Source organism: Chiloscyllium punctatum, chromosome 4 (genome assembly GCF_047496795.1).
Source record: "Chiloscyllium punctatum isolate Juve2018m chromosome 4, sChiPun1.3, whole genome shotgun sequence".
Lineage (NCBI taxonomy): Eukaryota > Metazoa > Chordata > Chondrichthyes > Orectolobiformes > Hemiscylliidae > Chiloscyllium > Chiloscyllium punctatum.
This window is the reverse complement of record NC_092742.1, coordinates 90682101-90698883: the sequence shown is the minus strand read 5'-3', so window position 1 is coordinate 90698883 and position 16783 is coordinate 90682101. Positions and strand designations below refer to the sequence as shown.

The window sequence follows — 16783 nt, the reverse complement described above, 5'->3', positions numbered from 1 at the left end:
GGCATGGATAGGGTAAATAGGCAAAGTCTTTTCCCTGGGGTGGGGGAGTCCAGATCTAGAGGGCATAGGTTTAGGGTGAGAGAGGAAAGATATAAAAGAGACGTAAGGGACAAATTTTTCACGCAGAGGATGGTACGTGTATGGAATGAGCTGCTAGATGAAGTGGTGGAGGCTGGTACAATTGCAACATTTAAAAGACATTTGAATGGGTATATGAATAAGTAGGGTTTGGAGGGATATGTGGCGGGTGCTGGCAGGAGTGACTAGATTGGGTTGGGACATCCGGTCGGCATGGACGGGTTGGACCAAAGGGTCTGTTTCCGTGCTGTACCTCTCTGATTCTATGACTCTATGAATTAGATACATATATTAGCGTTAAAGGGATCACAGGATATAGGGAGAAAGTGGGGACTCAGTTGGATGATCAGCCATGATCATGTTGAATGGTAGAGCAGGCTTGATGGGCTGAATGCCCTACTCCAGTTCCTGTTTTCTATGTTTCTGTATAAGATAGTCACCAAGAATTCAGAAACCCAAAGGATATTGAAAACGTGGGACTCACTATGACAGAAAAGTGGTTATAGTAAATAGCATTGATGGTGTCAAACTAGCAAAGCGTGTGAGGGAGAAGGGAACTCAGAATTATGGTGATAGATTTGGAGGAGGAGAGATGGGAGTCGGTTTGAATGGAGGATAAATCAGTCACTGGATAGACCAACAGGCCTGTTTCTGTGTCATATGCCCTTGTACGTGATCCTGTTTCTATTTGTATTTAAACTGTGCAGAAAATTAATTTTGCGTTGATTTTTGAATGCTTCAAAGTAAATTTACAATGGGGTTATATGGGATTTAAATTTCTTTCTTCTCAGCTACTGTACAAATTTCAGAATTGATGAATATGTCAAGTATAACTGCACGACGCTTGTAAACCCATGTCCGCAGTGTCTCAGAACTTTTATGAGCCATGCTGGTGTCATAAACGATACCATTTTCCCACCTGTTCCTCGGCTGCCTATGTTTTATGAACAGCTTTGTTCGTTACCTCAACATCTTTTAATTTCCTCCTAGCCTCTGGGCTCCCAGGTAGGAACAGAGGAGAACACTCAGCTGCTCAAGACATCTCTGTAGTTCAACTGCATCATGCCTGATCTCGCTCTTAACTCTGCCTTCCTGGGCCTAACTCACAATGAATAGTTGAGGATTCTGGAATTGTATTCATTAGAGTTTAGAAGGTTGAGGGAGATCTAATAGAAACTTACAAGATAATGCATGGGACGTTAAATGTCTTCAAGGCAGAAATTGATAAATTCTTGATCTTGCAAGGAATAAAGGGATTATGGGGGAGAGTGTGGGTAAGTGGAGTTGAAATGCCCATCAGCCATGATTAAAGGGTGGAGTGGACTTGAGGGGCCGAATGGCCTTACTTCCACTCCTATATCTTATGGCCTTATGGTCTTAGCTGCCTTAGCTTGCTTAACTCTGAGTATCCTGGCATGACAAACATATACCTCTAGCCGCAGTTGGGGGGAGCGGAGAGGTCCTGATTTCCTGTTCCTTTTCCCGTTCAGCCGCAGTAATCACTCAATCATAAAAACCTAAAAGAACTACGGATGCTTTAAATAAGAAACAAAGACAGAAGATCCCAGAAAAGCTCAGCAGGTCTGGTAGCATCTGTGAAGAGAAATCAGAGTTAATGTTTCAGGTCTAGTGACCCTTCCTCAGAACTGATGGTAGCTAAGAAAATGTTAGTTTATATGCAATCATCAAATCATGATTAGACTAGATCCCCGACAGTGTGGAAACAGGCCCTTCGGCCCAACAAGTCCACACCGACCCTCCGAAGAGTAACCCACCCTGACCCACTTCCTCTGACTAATGCACCTAACATTATGGGCAATTTAGCATGGCCAATTCACCTGACCTGCACATCTTTGGACTGTGGGAGGAAACCGGAGCACCCAGAGGAAACCCACGCTGACGTGGGGAGAATCTGCAAACTCCACACAGACAGTCACCCAAGGCTGGAATCGAACCTGGGACCCTGGTGCTGTGAGGCAGCAGTGCTAACCACTGAGCCAAAATCATGACTGATTTAGACTCAGACTCCAGTTTACCTCACTCCTTATCCTTTGATCTTCTGATGTAAAAACAGGCAGTGCTGGAGAAACTCAGCAGGTTTGGCTGAACCTGGAGAGACAGATACAGGATAAATGTTTCGAGGCTGATATGCCTCTTCTTCAGAATTGAAAGGGGCTGGAAAATGGTGTTCGCTGTGTTGTAAACAGAGAGCACTTCCCATTAATTTAGTGTGTTCAGGAATCATTCAGGAATTTTGAATGTTCAGCAAGAGGAAGTATTTGATGGGGGAGATCCACCTTCTGAAGGGAGTGGTGGCTCTGAAAGTGGTGCTGACAAGAAATCTCAAACAGTCTATCTTCTCAGAATCTCCCCCTCCCCCTCCCCCTCAAGGAGGAACAGAGGCTTCTGACACTCATTCAACATTTGTGGGCGGCACAGTGGCACAGTGGTTAGCACTGCTGCCTCACAGCGCCTGAGACCCGGGTTCAATTCCCGCCTCAGGCGACTGACTGTGTGGAGTTTGCACGTTCTCCCCGTGTCTGCGTGGGTTTCCTCCGGGTGCTCCGGTTTCCTCCCACAGTCCAAAGATGTGCAGGCCAGGTGAATTGGCCATGCTAAATTGCCCATAGTGTTAGGTAAGGGGTAAATGTAAATGGATGGGTTACGCTTCGGCGGGGCGGTGTGGACTTGTTGGGCCGAAGGGCCTGTTTCCACACTGTAAGTAATCTAATCTATAACTAAAACACAAATGAGAAGAAAGTGAGAACTGCAGGTGCTGGAGACCAGAGTTGAAAAATGTGGTGCTGGAAAAACACAGCAGGCCAGGCAGCATCCGAGGAGCAGGAGATTCTCCTGCACCACATTTTTCAACAAAAACACAAATGAACCAGGCATTTTATTACCACTGTCCGGGATCGTGCTGTGTACAAATTGACTGTTAACTTGCTAACATTAAAGCAGTAACTAACTTATGAAAGTGCAGTGTGAAAAGCACTTACTGAGACCACGAGTGTAAGTACAACTAATTAATTAATGCTTGGATTTAATTTTCCTAGTCAGTATATTAGAATGAAAAATTTTAGACGTCTTGAATCCTATGGGGTAATCAAGAGTTAAGTCTTTCAGATCCATTCAGTTTTAATTGCTGCTATGGTGAAAGCTATATTGATGATACACGTAGCAAACAATGTTAATTAAACACGGGGTGATTTATTATCACACGATCCAACTTGAAAGCAAGAAAGTGAACATTTGGGCAAATTAAATTTACCAGTTGTCAATAACTTCAAAGACATGTTTGTACAACTGATTATTGGTACAATCTGAAATATAACAAAAATCTCGTATGAATCGAGATGTTTAAGAAAGTAGCTGTCTCAGGGAGATCTGATCATTGGTAGATTCAGAGAAACAACTTCCTCTGGTTCAGGCCAAGGGCAAAATATTAACATTAGAGCTAGGTCTCCCAGGAAGAAACCAGGAGACATTCTTTCACACATAAGGTAGTAGAAAACTGGATGTCCCTGCAACAGAAGGCAGTGAATGCTGCAGGATGGTTGAAGTTTTCCGGATGATAATTAATAAACTTAGAGTCATAGAGATGTACCGCATGGAAACAGACCCTTCAGTCCAACTTGTCCATGCTGACCAGATATCCCAACCCAATCTAGTCCCACCTGCCAGCACCAAGCCCATATTCCTCCAAATCCTTCCTATTCATATACCCATCCAAATGCCTCTTAAATGTTGCAATTGTACCAGCCTCCATCACGTCCTCTGGCAGCTCATTCCATACACGCACCACCCTCTGCGTGAAAAAGTTGCCCCTTAGGTCTCTTTTATATCTTTCCCCTCTCACCCTAAACCTATGCCCTCTAGTTCTGGACTCCCCGACCCCAGGGAAAAGATTTTGTCTATTTATCCTATCCATGCCCCTCATCATTTTGTAAACCTCTATAAGGTCACCCCTCAGCCTCCGACACTCTAGGGAAAACAGCTCCAGCCTGTTCAGCCTCTCCCTGTAGCTCAGATCCTCCAACCCTGGCAACATCCTTGTAAATCTTTTCTGAACCCTTTTAACTTTCACAACATCTTTCTGATAGGAAGGAGACCAGAATTGCACACAATATTCCAACAGCAGCCTAACCAATGTCCTGTACAGCCAAAAAGATGTCCTCCCAACTCCTGTACTCAATACTCTGACCAATAAAGGAAAGCATACCAAACGCCTTCTTCACTATCCTAACTACCTGCGACTCCACTTTCAAGGAGCTATGAACCTGCACTCCAAGGTCTCTTTGCTCAGCAACACTCCCTAGGACCTTACCATTAAGTGTATAAGTCCTGCTAAGATTTGCTTTCTCAAAATGGAGTACCTCGCATTTATCTGAATTAAACTCCATCTGCCACTTCTCAGCCCATTGGCCCATCTGGTCCAGATCCTGTTGTAATCTGAGGTAACCTTCTTCGCTGTCCTCTACACCTCCAATTTTGGTGTCATCTGCAAACTTACTAACTGTACCTCTAATGTTCGCATCCAAATCATTTATATAAATGACAAAAAGTAGAGGATCCAGCACCGATCCTTGTGGCACTCCACTTGTCACAGGCCTCCAGTCTGAAAAACAGTCCTCCATCACCACCCTCTGTCTTCTACTTTTGAGCCAATTCTGTATCCAAATGGCTAGTTCTCCCTGTACTCCATGAGATCTAACCTTGCTAATCAGCCTCCCATGGGGAACCTTGTCAAACGCCTTACTGAAGTCCATATAGATCACATCTACTGATCTGCCCTCATCAATCTTCTTTGTTACTTCTTCAAAAAACTCAATCAAGTTTGTGAGACATGATTTCCCCAAAGCCATGTTGACTATCCCGAATCAGTCCTTGCCTTTCCAAATACGTGTACATCCTGTCCCTCAGGATTCCTTCCATCAACTTGCAACAGGCTCACTGGCCTATAGTTTCCTGGCTTGCCTTTAGCGCCCTTCTTAAACAATGGCACCACATTTGCCAACCTACAGTCTTCTGGCACCTCACCTGTGACTATCAATGATACAAATATCTGAGCAAGAAGCCCAGCAATCACTTCTCTAGCTTCTCACAGAGTTCTAGGGTACACCTGATCAGGTCCTGGGGATTTATCCACCTTTAACCGTTTCAAGACATCCAGCACTTCCTCCTCTGTAATCTGGACATTTTGCAAGATGTCACCATCTATTTCCCTACAGTCTATATCTTCCATATCCTTTTCCACAGTAAATACTGATGCAAAATACTCATTTAGTATCTCCCCCATTTTCTGTGGCCTTGCTGATCTTTGAAGGGCCCTATTGTCTTTTGTTGTTAATATATTTGTAAAACCCTTTGGATTCTCCTTAATTCTGTTTGCCAAAGCTATCTCAAGTGACCGTTTTGCCCTCCTGATTTCCCTCTTAAGTATACTATTACTTTCTTTATACTCTTCTAAGGATTCACTCGATCTATCCTGTCTATACTTGACATATGCTTCCTTCTTTTTCTTAACCAAACCCTCAATTTCTTTAGTCATCCAGCATTTCCTATACCTACCAGCCTTCCCTTTCACCCTGACAGGAATATACTTTCTCTGGATTCTTGTCATCTCATTTCTGAAGGCTTCCCATTTTCCAGCTGCCCCTTTACCTGTAAACATCTGCCTCAAATCAGCTTTTGAAAGTTCTTGCCTAATACCATCAAAATTGGCCTTTCTCCAATTTAGAACTTCAACTTTTAGATCTGGTCTATCCTCTTCCATCACTATGTTAAATCTAATAGAATTATGGTCGCTGGCCCCAAAGTGCTCCCCCACTGACACCTCTGTCACCTGCCCAGCCTTATTTCCCAAGAGTAGATCAAGTTTTGCACATTCTCTAGTAGGTATATCCACATACTGAATCAAAAAATTGTCTTGTACACACTTAACAAATTCCTCTCCATCTAAACCTTTAACACTATGGCAGTCCCAGTCTATGTTTGGAAAGTTAAAATCCCCTACCATAACCACCCTATTATTCTTACAGATAGCTGACATCTCCTTCCAAGTTTGTTTCTCAATTTCCCTCTGACTATTGGGGGGGGTCTATAATACAATCCCAATAAGGTGATCATCCCTTTCTTATTTCTCAGTTCCACCCAAATAACTTCCCTGGATGTATTTCCAGGAATATCCTCCCTCAGCACAGCTGTAATGCTATCCCTTATCAAAATATGCCACTCCCCCTCCTCTCCTGCCTCCCTTTCTATCCTTCCTGTAGCATTTGTATCCTGGAACATTAAGCTGCCAGTCCTGCCCATCCCTGAGCAATGTTTCCGTAATTGCTATGAAATCCTAGTCCCAGGTTCCTAACCATGCTCTGAGTTCATCTGCCTTCCCTGTTCAGCCCCTTGCATTGAAATAAATGCAGATTAATTTATTAGCCCTACCTTGTCCCTGCCTGCCCAGGGAAACAACACACCATTCTGCTTTTTCTCTGCTGGCCACAGAAACGTCTGTCTGTACCTCAGACTACAGAATCCCCTAACACAATTGATCTCTTGGAAGCTGACGTACCCCTCATTGCATTAGAGCCAGTCTCTACACCAGAAACTTGGCTGTTCATGCTACGTTCCCCTGAGAATTCACCACCCCCTACATTTTCCAAAACAGCATACCTGTTTGAAATGGGTATATCCACAAAAGACGCCTGCACTAGCTGCCTACCTCTCTTACCCTTCCTGGAGTTAACGCATCTATGTGACTGTATCTGAGACTTTCCCCCCTTCCTATAACTGCCATCCATCACATACTGTTGCTGTTGCAAATTCCTCATCACTTCTATCTGTCTCTCCAACCGATCCACTTGATCTGATAAGATTTGCATCCACCAGCATTTATGGCAGATATAATCCGCAGTAATCCTTAAACTCCCACATCTGACAAGAAGTACACATCACTGCAAAGGCCATTTTTGCTTCTTCACAATCTACAGACCCAGAAATAACACCGTCTTATTCCTCTACAAACACTGCCCCCAGTTAAATTAATAGCTATGGCTTATATTTTAAGTTTAATCAAGAGACTTATCTCCAAAAACATATAATCCAGAAAGAACCCACTGTACTCACTACTGCAGCCTTTCTCTTGGACAGACTTAAGACAACAATAAACTTATCTGATTCTGTGCTGTGAACTTTGCCCGACCTTTCCTCCAAGATTAGTTGTGAATTTCATTGTTTTTTAATTTTCCCAGATGCACTCCAATGTCCAGCGATACATGAATACAAACAGCAAAGGCAGTAACTGTGCAGGTTCTCTCTTCTGATGGATAAGAGGACCAAAGGACAGTAAGCCATTTTGTTTCCATCCAAACACTTCCATCTTAGTCCTGCTGCAATGTTCCAACAGAAAGCAACACAAGCTTGAGGAATAACATCTCACTTTCCACTTATTGAGACTCAATATTGAATTCCACAACTTCACAGCATGACCTCTGACCCTTCATTGTTCTTGCATCTTCCAAACCCTTTCCCTTGTTACCTCCTAAACCTAGACCCCCACCCACACCATAAGCAAACGCACACGCACACACATACATATACACATACATACATATACACACACACACATGCACACACACATACACACACACACAAAAAGCAGGCCTATTCTCTCCCTTCATTGATGTTCTTTTTACATCTCTATCTTGTTTTCAATGCCATTAGTAACCCCTTTGTCTTTTCCTCTGAGCAGCCTCACAATTTGTTCCACTTTCCCCTCCTCCACCACAGGCTGAAGCTGAAAGAGCTAACTGTTGATTACCCCGCAGGACGCAATGAAGTTATGCCTGAAATGTGTCGTTCCCATGGAATGTTAAATCCAGACATTAATGAATTAATTGTACTTCCATTCATGTGGATTTGTGGCAGAATTGGATCAGAAGACCTGCTTGGCCCATCAGGAACATTTATGTATCCGCGTCGTGAGCTTCTCAATCCAACACCCACAGCATGTGTCAGCTGCCAGTGCCAACAATATAGTCCATGTACATCCAAAAAAAAATGGCCTTGTTGGAAGGTGGACTTGGGAGGGGGGGGGGGGGGGGGGGGGGCGTTGCCAGTCCTCAGTCCAGTCAAGCAGGGTTGGCAGATTGCTGTCAGTCAGGGGTTCCCACTACTGTCAGTCACAGACATACAGTCTAGCAGCTTGGCCATAGTCAGTCATCCACCCTGCCTGGTGACAATGATGGAATATAATCTGACCACAGTCTAGGGGCCCAGGCAATGGAGGGCGAGCAGCACCAGTTCCAGAGAACTGTGTATCATCAGCTGCAAGCACAGCACTCAGGGGTCAGCACTCAGGGGTCAGCACTCAGGGGTCAGCATTCAGGGGTCAGCATTCAGATGTGTCCAGGAGCTGCTCATTCAAGTCAGTCACAGATTTGGGGGAGTGGGGTCCTGAGGATGTGACCGTGCATCGATTGTTGAGGAGGGTACAAAGGGGACAGTAGGAGATCATTGCTGAAAAGGGTTGATAAATCATGGCTGGGGTGAGGGGGAAGGCAGGGGCATCTGTAAAGATGGCAAGAATGATGATGACAGAGGCAGTCTCAAGGTGCATCGAAGCCTAGGTGGATCAGAAGGTATGGTAAGTCATGGGAAGCTAATGGCATTGAACACCCGCATAGCCTTCACATAGGGAGGGTAGAAGAGTAAAGTAGACATTATTAAGATTCTGGATTAGTGGTGCTGGAAGAGCACAGCAGTTCAGGCAGCATCCAAGTAGCTTCGAAATCGACGTTTCGGGCAAAAGCCCTTCATCAGGAATAAAGGCAGTGAGCCTGAAGCGTGGAGAGATAAGCTAGAGGAGGGTGGGGGTGGGGAGAAAGTAGCATAGAGTACAATGGGGGAGTGGGGGAGGGGATGAAGGTGATAGGTCAAGGTGGAGTGGATAGGTGGAAAAGGAGATAGGCAGGTAGGACAAGTCCGGACAAGTCATGGGGACAGTTACTGAGCTGGAAGTTTAGAACTAGGGTGAGGTGGGGGAAGGGGAAATGAGGAAACTGTTGAAGTCCACATTGATGCCCTGGGGTTGAAGTGTTCCGAGGCGGAAGATGAGGCGTTCTTCCTCCAGGCATCTGGTGGTGAGGGAGCGGCGGTGAAGGAGGCCCAGGACCTCCATGTCCTCAGCAGAGTGGGAGGGGGAGTTGAAATGTTGGGCCACGGGGCGGTTTGGTTGATTGGTGCGGGTGTCCCGGAGATGTTCCCTAAAGCACTCTGCTAGGAGGCGCCCAGTCTCCCCAATGTAGAGGAGACCGCATCGGGAGCAACGGATACAATAAATGATATTAGTGGATGAGTAATGTGAGAGTGCAGGGAGCAATTAGAAGCAATGTTCAATGTGGTGGGACTTAACATTGGGGGAATGGGAGGAATGGGGGAATGGCTGTTGGGGCAGAGCGAGGTTAAAGGGGCCATGGAGGCTGCGGGGGGGTGTGTGTGGATGGAAGTGAGTATAGCTGGTGACCAGGTGAGGCCCAGTTGTGATGGTGTCCACTGCGTTCACTACCGTCATGTGCTGTTGTCTGGATGCAAAATGGCTGGAATAGTGCCCAAGATAAAGAGAGGCAGTGCCAGGTTTTTGAAGGGCAAAAGCATAGGTCTGCTGGATGTTTGGGTATTGAATGGGCAAATAGTGAAGCAAGTGTTACAAAACCTCAGCTACCTTTCATTTCTTCATGCATTTTCAATGCTTGGGTGTAGACTCTAGTCAAAGGTGATTTTGCAGCATGCCATCAGTCTGTGAAAATTGAACATTGGCATCTCAATGATGCTCAAGTTGGTGGCGATGACTTAAAACAAGGGGCAACTGCTGGGCAAAGGTGACCCGTCACTTTTGGAACTTCCAGGCCTTCTGCACACTGTTGCAGCATATGTTATATCAATACGATTCTCATGAATTCAGAGCAAGGTGAAGCAGTTGAGGTTGGGAAAGGGGTCAGAGTGCAGCAGGCACTTCTTTTATTGAAATGTAATATCATTGTCACTCAACTTGCGCAGTGGCTTCACTGAGTTGGTGCACATTTCTGCGACCAGGGCTGGGGTGGAACAGACAAGTAGGGCTGCTGAAGATGCGGCATGGAGCAATCTGAGGGCGTTTGGACAAAGTGTGCCACACCATTCCGATGTACCGTGCCCTGCACAATTGCAGCAGGCAATGGGAAGGCGAGGGAATAGGAAAATTTTTCCAAGGAGATGGATGAGGACATTGAGCTGGAGGAAGCTCTCCTTGTGGGTAACAGAACTCCCTTACATTGGACATTAAAAGGCATAATTGACACCGTAGATACAGCTAGATGCAGAAGACCATCATGGACTGTTGCTGTCAATGTCACTGGTTCTAATGCCAGCATGTGGTTTGCATTGTGGGGGTGAACTGCAGCCTCAATTGGATTTATTGTTGCTCACTTTTACAGAACTTACATTTGGAATTGAATGAATTAATGATTTTGAATGAATGAATGATTTTGCATGATTATATTGTCACAAATATCTCGGAAGATGCAGTGAAAAGTGTTTTGTCACCACAATCCATTTTGAGTTACAAAAAGAATAAAAAGGAATTACTTAAATCTTCTGTTAAAACTGGGTCTCAACATGGCTGCAGGACTTCTGTTAAGGGTTCTGGGCCTCAAGGAGTCCCTTCTCCAGTTACAGCAATGACGACACCTCCAGCTCTGCTGTTGCCACCACCTCACTAAAACTGCCAACAATCCAGGCTCTGGGCCTACCACAACGCCCCGGGCACCACAACCACTCAAGATTCCAGGCTTAGGCCCTATCACAGTGAAAGGCCCCTGCTCGGGCACTACCAATGCTGAGAGTCCAGGCTCCTGGCCTACCATAGCAAAGGGTCCCCGCTTCAGGCACCACCACCACCCAAGAGTCCAGGCTCCAGGCCTACCCCTGCCAGGAACCCCTGCTCCAGGCATTGCTGCCATGAGTCCCAATCCACACCAACCACACTGCAGCCGCCGCCCCACTAACACCACTTAAACCTCACTCCAATCCACACCAACCACACTGCAGCTGCCACCCCGCTGACACCACTCCAACCTCACGCCAACCCACGCCAACCACACTGCAGCAGCCACCACCCGCTGACATCGCTCCAACCTCACGCCAATCCACACCAATCACACTGCAGCCACCACCCGCTGACATCGCTCCAACCTCACGCCAATCCACACCAATCACACTGCAGCCACCACCCGCTGACACCGCTCCAACCTCACGCCAATCCACACCAATCACACTGCAGCCACCACCCGCTGACATCGCTCCAACCTCACCCCAATCCACTCCAACCACACTGCAGCCACCACCCTGCTGACACCACTCCAACCTCAGAGATGAAGGAGGAAAATAAAAATAAAAAGAGAAGTGATGAAAAGGAGAGAGAGACGAAAGGGTGCTGCCCGCCTGGAGCAGATAAACTCAGAAGCCCGAACATTACCTGCCTTGCCAGCATTGTCATAGTGAAAAGAAGATCTGATAATTTGCCCCACCAGGACAATCTCAAGCTGCAGATCTCCATTGAGACCAGAGTCATGGTGACTTAGAGAGAGTGGTTAGATGGGTTATATCTAAGGCCAGGTAGAACATGTGGCCTGGTGATTAAACAGTGACGAGGGTGAGGGAATGGGGTGGTATGGGTTAGACAGTGCCAGTCGTGCCTTGGGCAGCGCTACTTTGTGGCTATTGTGCCAATAAGTTGCCAATGAGGGGCAGTAACAGATTATGCAGGGGCACACCATCCTTTCAAAGATGGCAGGTACATGGGGGGCGAAGTCCTGAATATCCACCGAGCGGTGAGTCACTGTGGGAACGGTGCATGGTGAGATGGGGCTAGAATTTGACAAGCAGGATGCCATAGAGCCGGAATGGATAATGAAGCATGTTTGGTAAGATACAGGAAGAATTCTCACAAGACCGTGCGCTGGAAAGCCCTGTTAAAAACTCAAAATGACTGAATGCCAGATTGAACCCTGTGTCAGTGTAACAGTAGTTAGATTCGGTTTCGCACGGGTAGATGTGGAGGATTCTGGTGAAATCATCAAGGAATCCTGCTCCTGGTTGCGTGGGGATGGATGACTATTTGTGGTCAGCTGTCCTGGTCAAGGAAGAATGGTCACTTACCATTCCATAACTTCCACTACTTAGAAGGCAAGGACATCACTGGATCACTGTCACTTCTGACTTGGATATTATTCACTGTTCCTTTGTTATTGCTCAGTCAAAAATCCCAAAGCTCCCCGCCCTGTGGGAACACTGGGTGAGGACAATGCACCAATGGGCATGGTCCACATCAGTGCCAATGTTGCAAGTAGAAAGAGGGATGAGTGCCTGAAACCAGATTTCAGAGAGCTAGGAAAGAGTTTACAAAGCAGACTTCAAAGGCAGTAATCTCAGGGTACCCCCAATGCCATGTGCATTGTGGTATGTTTTGGGTAAAATGATCCCCTTTCCTTTCTTGGTCTAAGGGTCTATTTGGTTTTCAGTGATAGAGGAACAAGAAGAGGTTCTTTGCATGATAGCTAGACATTGTTACCAAGATTATTAGGAGATATTGATGACATGTCTGTCCCTTTCAAGGTCCAAAGCTAGTCTCCCAACTTCCCTACCCATGACTATGTGACATCATCAGATCTGGTGGAGCCTAATGCAGTCTCTAACAATTAACCCTTTCAGGCCATTACAACACTACTGAGAACAGAAATAGGAGGAAAGAACAAGTAAACGAGAGATGGTATAGGAAAGAGAGCTTTAAATTTCTGAGATATTAGACCAGTCCAAAAAGGATACGCAATAGAACGAGAATGAAGATCTCACAGGGAGAATTCACTAGTGCTGTGGACAGGGTTTTAAAGTAACTAACTAACAAGAGGAAATTCAGGTAGGAGAGAAACAAAGCTGGGAATGGCTGTAAGAAAAATAGGAAGTGAGATGAGGTAATGCAAACAGAAGCAAGGATCAAATAGGCTCAATTACATGGAAAGATTTTAAAAGGCAACATTAAACGTACTCTATCTGAATGCCCACAATATTTAGAACAAGAGAGGTGAATGATGGTGCAAGTGGAAAGATATGGGAATGACTGAATTGCTATTTTATAAACATAACTGCAGGTTGACCAAAGCTGACAGATTATTCAAGACTGTTTAATATTAAGGGAGGATATTCATAAGAGAACAAGGAGGTGGACTTTAATTATTACATTAGTTAGAGTGAATCTTAGATTGGAAAATCAAGACGTACTAATTAGCTCATTAGTGAGAGTGAATCTTAGTTTGGAAAATCAAGGTGTGGAATCAGTTTGATTGGAGCTAAGAAATTGGAAGGTGCAGTAAACGTTGGTAGGAGTTGTTAAGTAGGCCACCAAGCAGTAGTACTAATGTAAGACAAGATATAAATCAGGAAATTAGAGGTATGTGGACAATGGTGAAACAATAAAACAGGAAGAATCCATTCCACATACATATTAGGCAAAAAAATTCTAATGTTATGGAGGACAAATTCTTGACTGGTTTTCTCGAACAGGGTGTATAGGAAACATTCTGTTTTTATTTAATATTGTGCAATGAGGAAGAACTCATGAATAATCTCATTGTGAGGGAGCCTTTAGAGAGGAGTAATCCTCGTTTGATGAAATTTTACTTTAAGTTTGAAAGTGATGAAATTCAATCTGAAGCTACAGTCTTACATCAAAACAAAGAAAAGTGCAACAATATGAATGAGAAGTTGTCTATGGCTGATTATAGAACTACATTAAAAAGTGTGGTAGAAAACAGGGAATAATGTACATGGTCTACAACAAATTTACATTACAAAAACCCAACAGAAAATGTGATCCAACCATTGATAACAAGAGAAATTAAAGATTGTATTAGATCAAAAGAGGAAACATATAAAGTTGTCCAAAACTTAGTAAACATGAGGATTGGGATCAATTTAGAAATTAGCAAATGAGGACCAAGAAATAGCTAAAGAAAGGGGAAATAGAATATTAGAATAGAATAGAAAATAGAACAAGTAAACTAGTAAAAAAAGCATATAAAGGGCTGTAAAAAAATCTAAGAAAAAATGATCAAAGACAAATGCAGGCTCATTATAGACAGAGACAGGAGAATTTATAATGGAGAAAATGGCAGAGAAATTAAAGAAATAACTCATATTTTTTCTTCATTGTGGAACAAAAAACCCATCAAGAAATACCAGCGAACCAATGGATTAGTGAGAATGAGGAACTAAAAAAAATGTGTAAAAAATAGCATTGAAAGTTTATAGATCTCCTGGATCTGATGATCTACATCCCAGAATATGAAGTGGAGGTAGAGATGATCGATGCACTCATAGTCATCTTTAATAGATTCTGGAATACTTCCTGAGAACTGGAGGATAGCAAATGTAACCCCCGTATTAATAAAAGGAGAGTGAGACACCTGTTAGCTTGACATCAACAGTGGGGAAAATGCTAAAATCTATTCTAAAGGATGTGATCATGGAACTTTCAGAAAATAATAGTAGGGATGAGCAGGGTCAACATGGATTAATGAAAGGGAAATAGTGTTTAACAAGTATTGTGCAGTTTTGTTAGATGAGATAACTATGAGAACAGTTTGAAGGAACCAATGACTGTGATGCAGTTAGATTTTCAGAAGGCATTCAATAAGGTCCCATATAAGAATTTAGGAAACAAACTCAAGAGTACAAGGGATCAACCATAATTGATTTGAATGATCAAGTGCCAAATGATCTACTGCAGCTCCTATTTCTTATGTTTCTATCTTACATTGCAAGGGTCCACAAAGGTTGTCTGTCATTACCTCCTCAAGGACAACTGGGAACAAGAAATAAACATGCCATTCAAAACATAGAAACTTAGAAAGTGGGAGCAGGAGGAGGCCATTCTGTCCCTGGAGCCTCCTTCACATTACCAGCAACTTCCTTCACAGCTGCCCCCACCCTGAATCTCTCATCTTGTCTGAAGGATTAAAACAAAAGATCTGGGAGAGAGTTTTCGCTTCCGGCTGGATTATATCTTAATTTAAGTAACAGTAATGAGAAAAGAAAATAAGAGCAGGGCAAAACAAAGTTGTGCAATCAAAACAGATGACGGTCAAGAAGTTGTTTGCTATTGCAGGATTTTAATTCTTGTTTTTGTTTTTTTATACAGGTGAGTTTGCATTGACCTGAATGACTCTGGAACATCACACCATGGCCCTGAATTATTCAATGGACAATATGGATCCTGTGTTCCCAGGCCTTAACCTCCTCTTTGAGTTGAAGCCTCTCTTCATCCCGCTGTATGTGGTGCTGGTGATTGTGGCTTGTTCTGGTAACCTCCTCCTTGTGGCTAACATCTCCGTCACCAAGAAGCTTCACACGACCACAAACTTTCTCATTGGCAACCTGGCAGCCTCCGATCTGGTAATGTGCATCTTCTGTGTTCCAATTACTGCGTCCTACGCATTCGAAACCAAAGGGTGGCTTTTCGGGATCTTCATGTGCTACTTCATCACCCTCATGCAATCCACCACCGTCTATGTGTCTGTCTTGTCCCTCACTGCCATAGCTGTGGACAGGTATGTGGTGGTGGCATACCCAATCCACCAAAGAATCAGACCACGGTACTGTGTCTATATCGTTGCCTTTATCTGGTTGGTCTCCATTGGTGTTTCAATGCCATCATACTTGCACACCAACTACTTTGCCCTCAAACATGCTGGGTACAACATGTTTATCTGTGAGGAGAACTGGACTAACTTGGAAGGGCAAAGGCTGGTCTATTCCTGTGTCATGCTGCTACTCTCCTACATGCTCCCACTCTGCGCCGTCTCCATTTCCTACTGTGCCATATCTCACCACTTAAAGAAAAGCAAGGTGCCCGGTGCGGCCTCCTACAACCAGGAGAAGTCGTCAAGGAGGAGGAGGAGGAGGCGGACTTTCTGGATGCTAGCCATTTCTGCCCTGTCCTTTGCCGTGTGCTGGTTGCCTCTGCAGACGGTCAATCTGATACGGGACATTGACATCAACATCATAGACAAGAGCTACGTTAATGTGATCCAGGTCTCCTGCCATTTGGTTGCCATGAGCTCCGCCTGTTACAACCCCTTCATCTACGCCTCCCTCCACAACAAGTTCCGAGTTCAGCTGAGAAACCTCCTGTTCTCCAACAAGAGGCAGACAACCAGTAGCACAGTAAGCCAAACCTCCCGCTCGAGATATACTATCACCTCTCTAGATGCGCCCACTGCCATCAATTTAAAGGACAAGCCCTGTTAGAGATAAAGCACCTTACCTCTCTTGGATGAAATGCCCCTCTGCTCCATTGAATCTATCAAGGCATAATAGCTAAAGGCCCAAAAGATGGGCCTGCCCACCCCCCTACCCCATTGCTCCATCACTCGATAAGCCCAACTGTACTCCTTTGGAGAAGGTATGGCATTTTGCATAGATCTCCGATTAGATCCAACCCAACGCAATGCCTCACCCCAAGGCACCCAAACGGAGCCAAAGTCACCAGGTTGGAACCACTGGACTGAACTCAGAAATTAGCAACACAAAGAATCAACTTAAATAACTGCTGCTCGTTGTGAGACAAAGAGGCTGCACCCTTCCATGTCGGGAACCAGTTGACGCTTCCCAG

General features: G+C 44.7%; 1 protein-coding gene across 1 annotated transcript in view; it reads left to right on the top strand.

Annotated features, from left to right (window-relative positions):
* prlh2r (prolactin releasing hormone 2 receptor) overlaps nucleotides 1–16474 on the top strand; it is a 37801-nt gene extending 21327 nt beyond the window's left edge. Inside the window, exon 2 of the mRNA XM_072567860.1 lies at nucleotides 15311–16474. Within this exon, the coding sequence (XP_072423961.1) occupies nucleotides 15331–16419 (1089 nt within the window). The 5' untranslated portion in view covers nucleotides 15311–15330 and the 3' untranslated portion in view covers nucleotides 16420–16474. The remainder of the gene's footprint in view (nucleotides 1–15310) is intronic.
* Nucleotides 16475–16783: the final 309 nt, after the last annotated feature.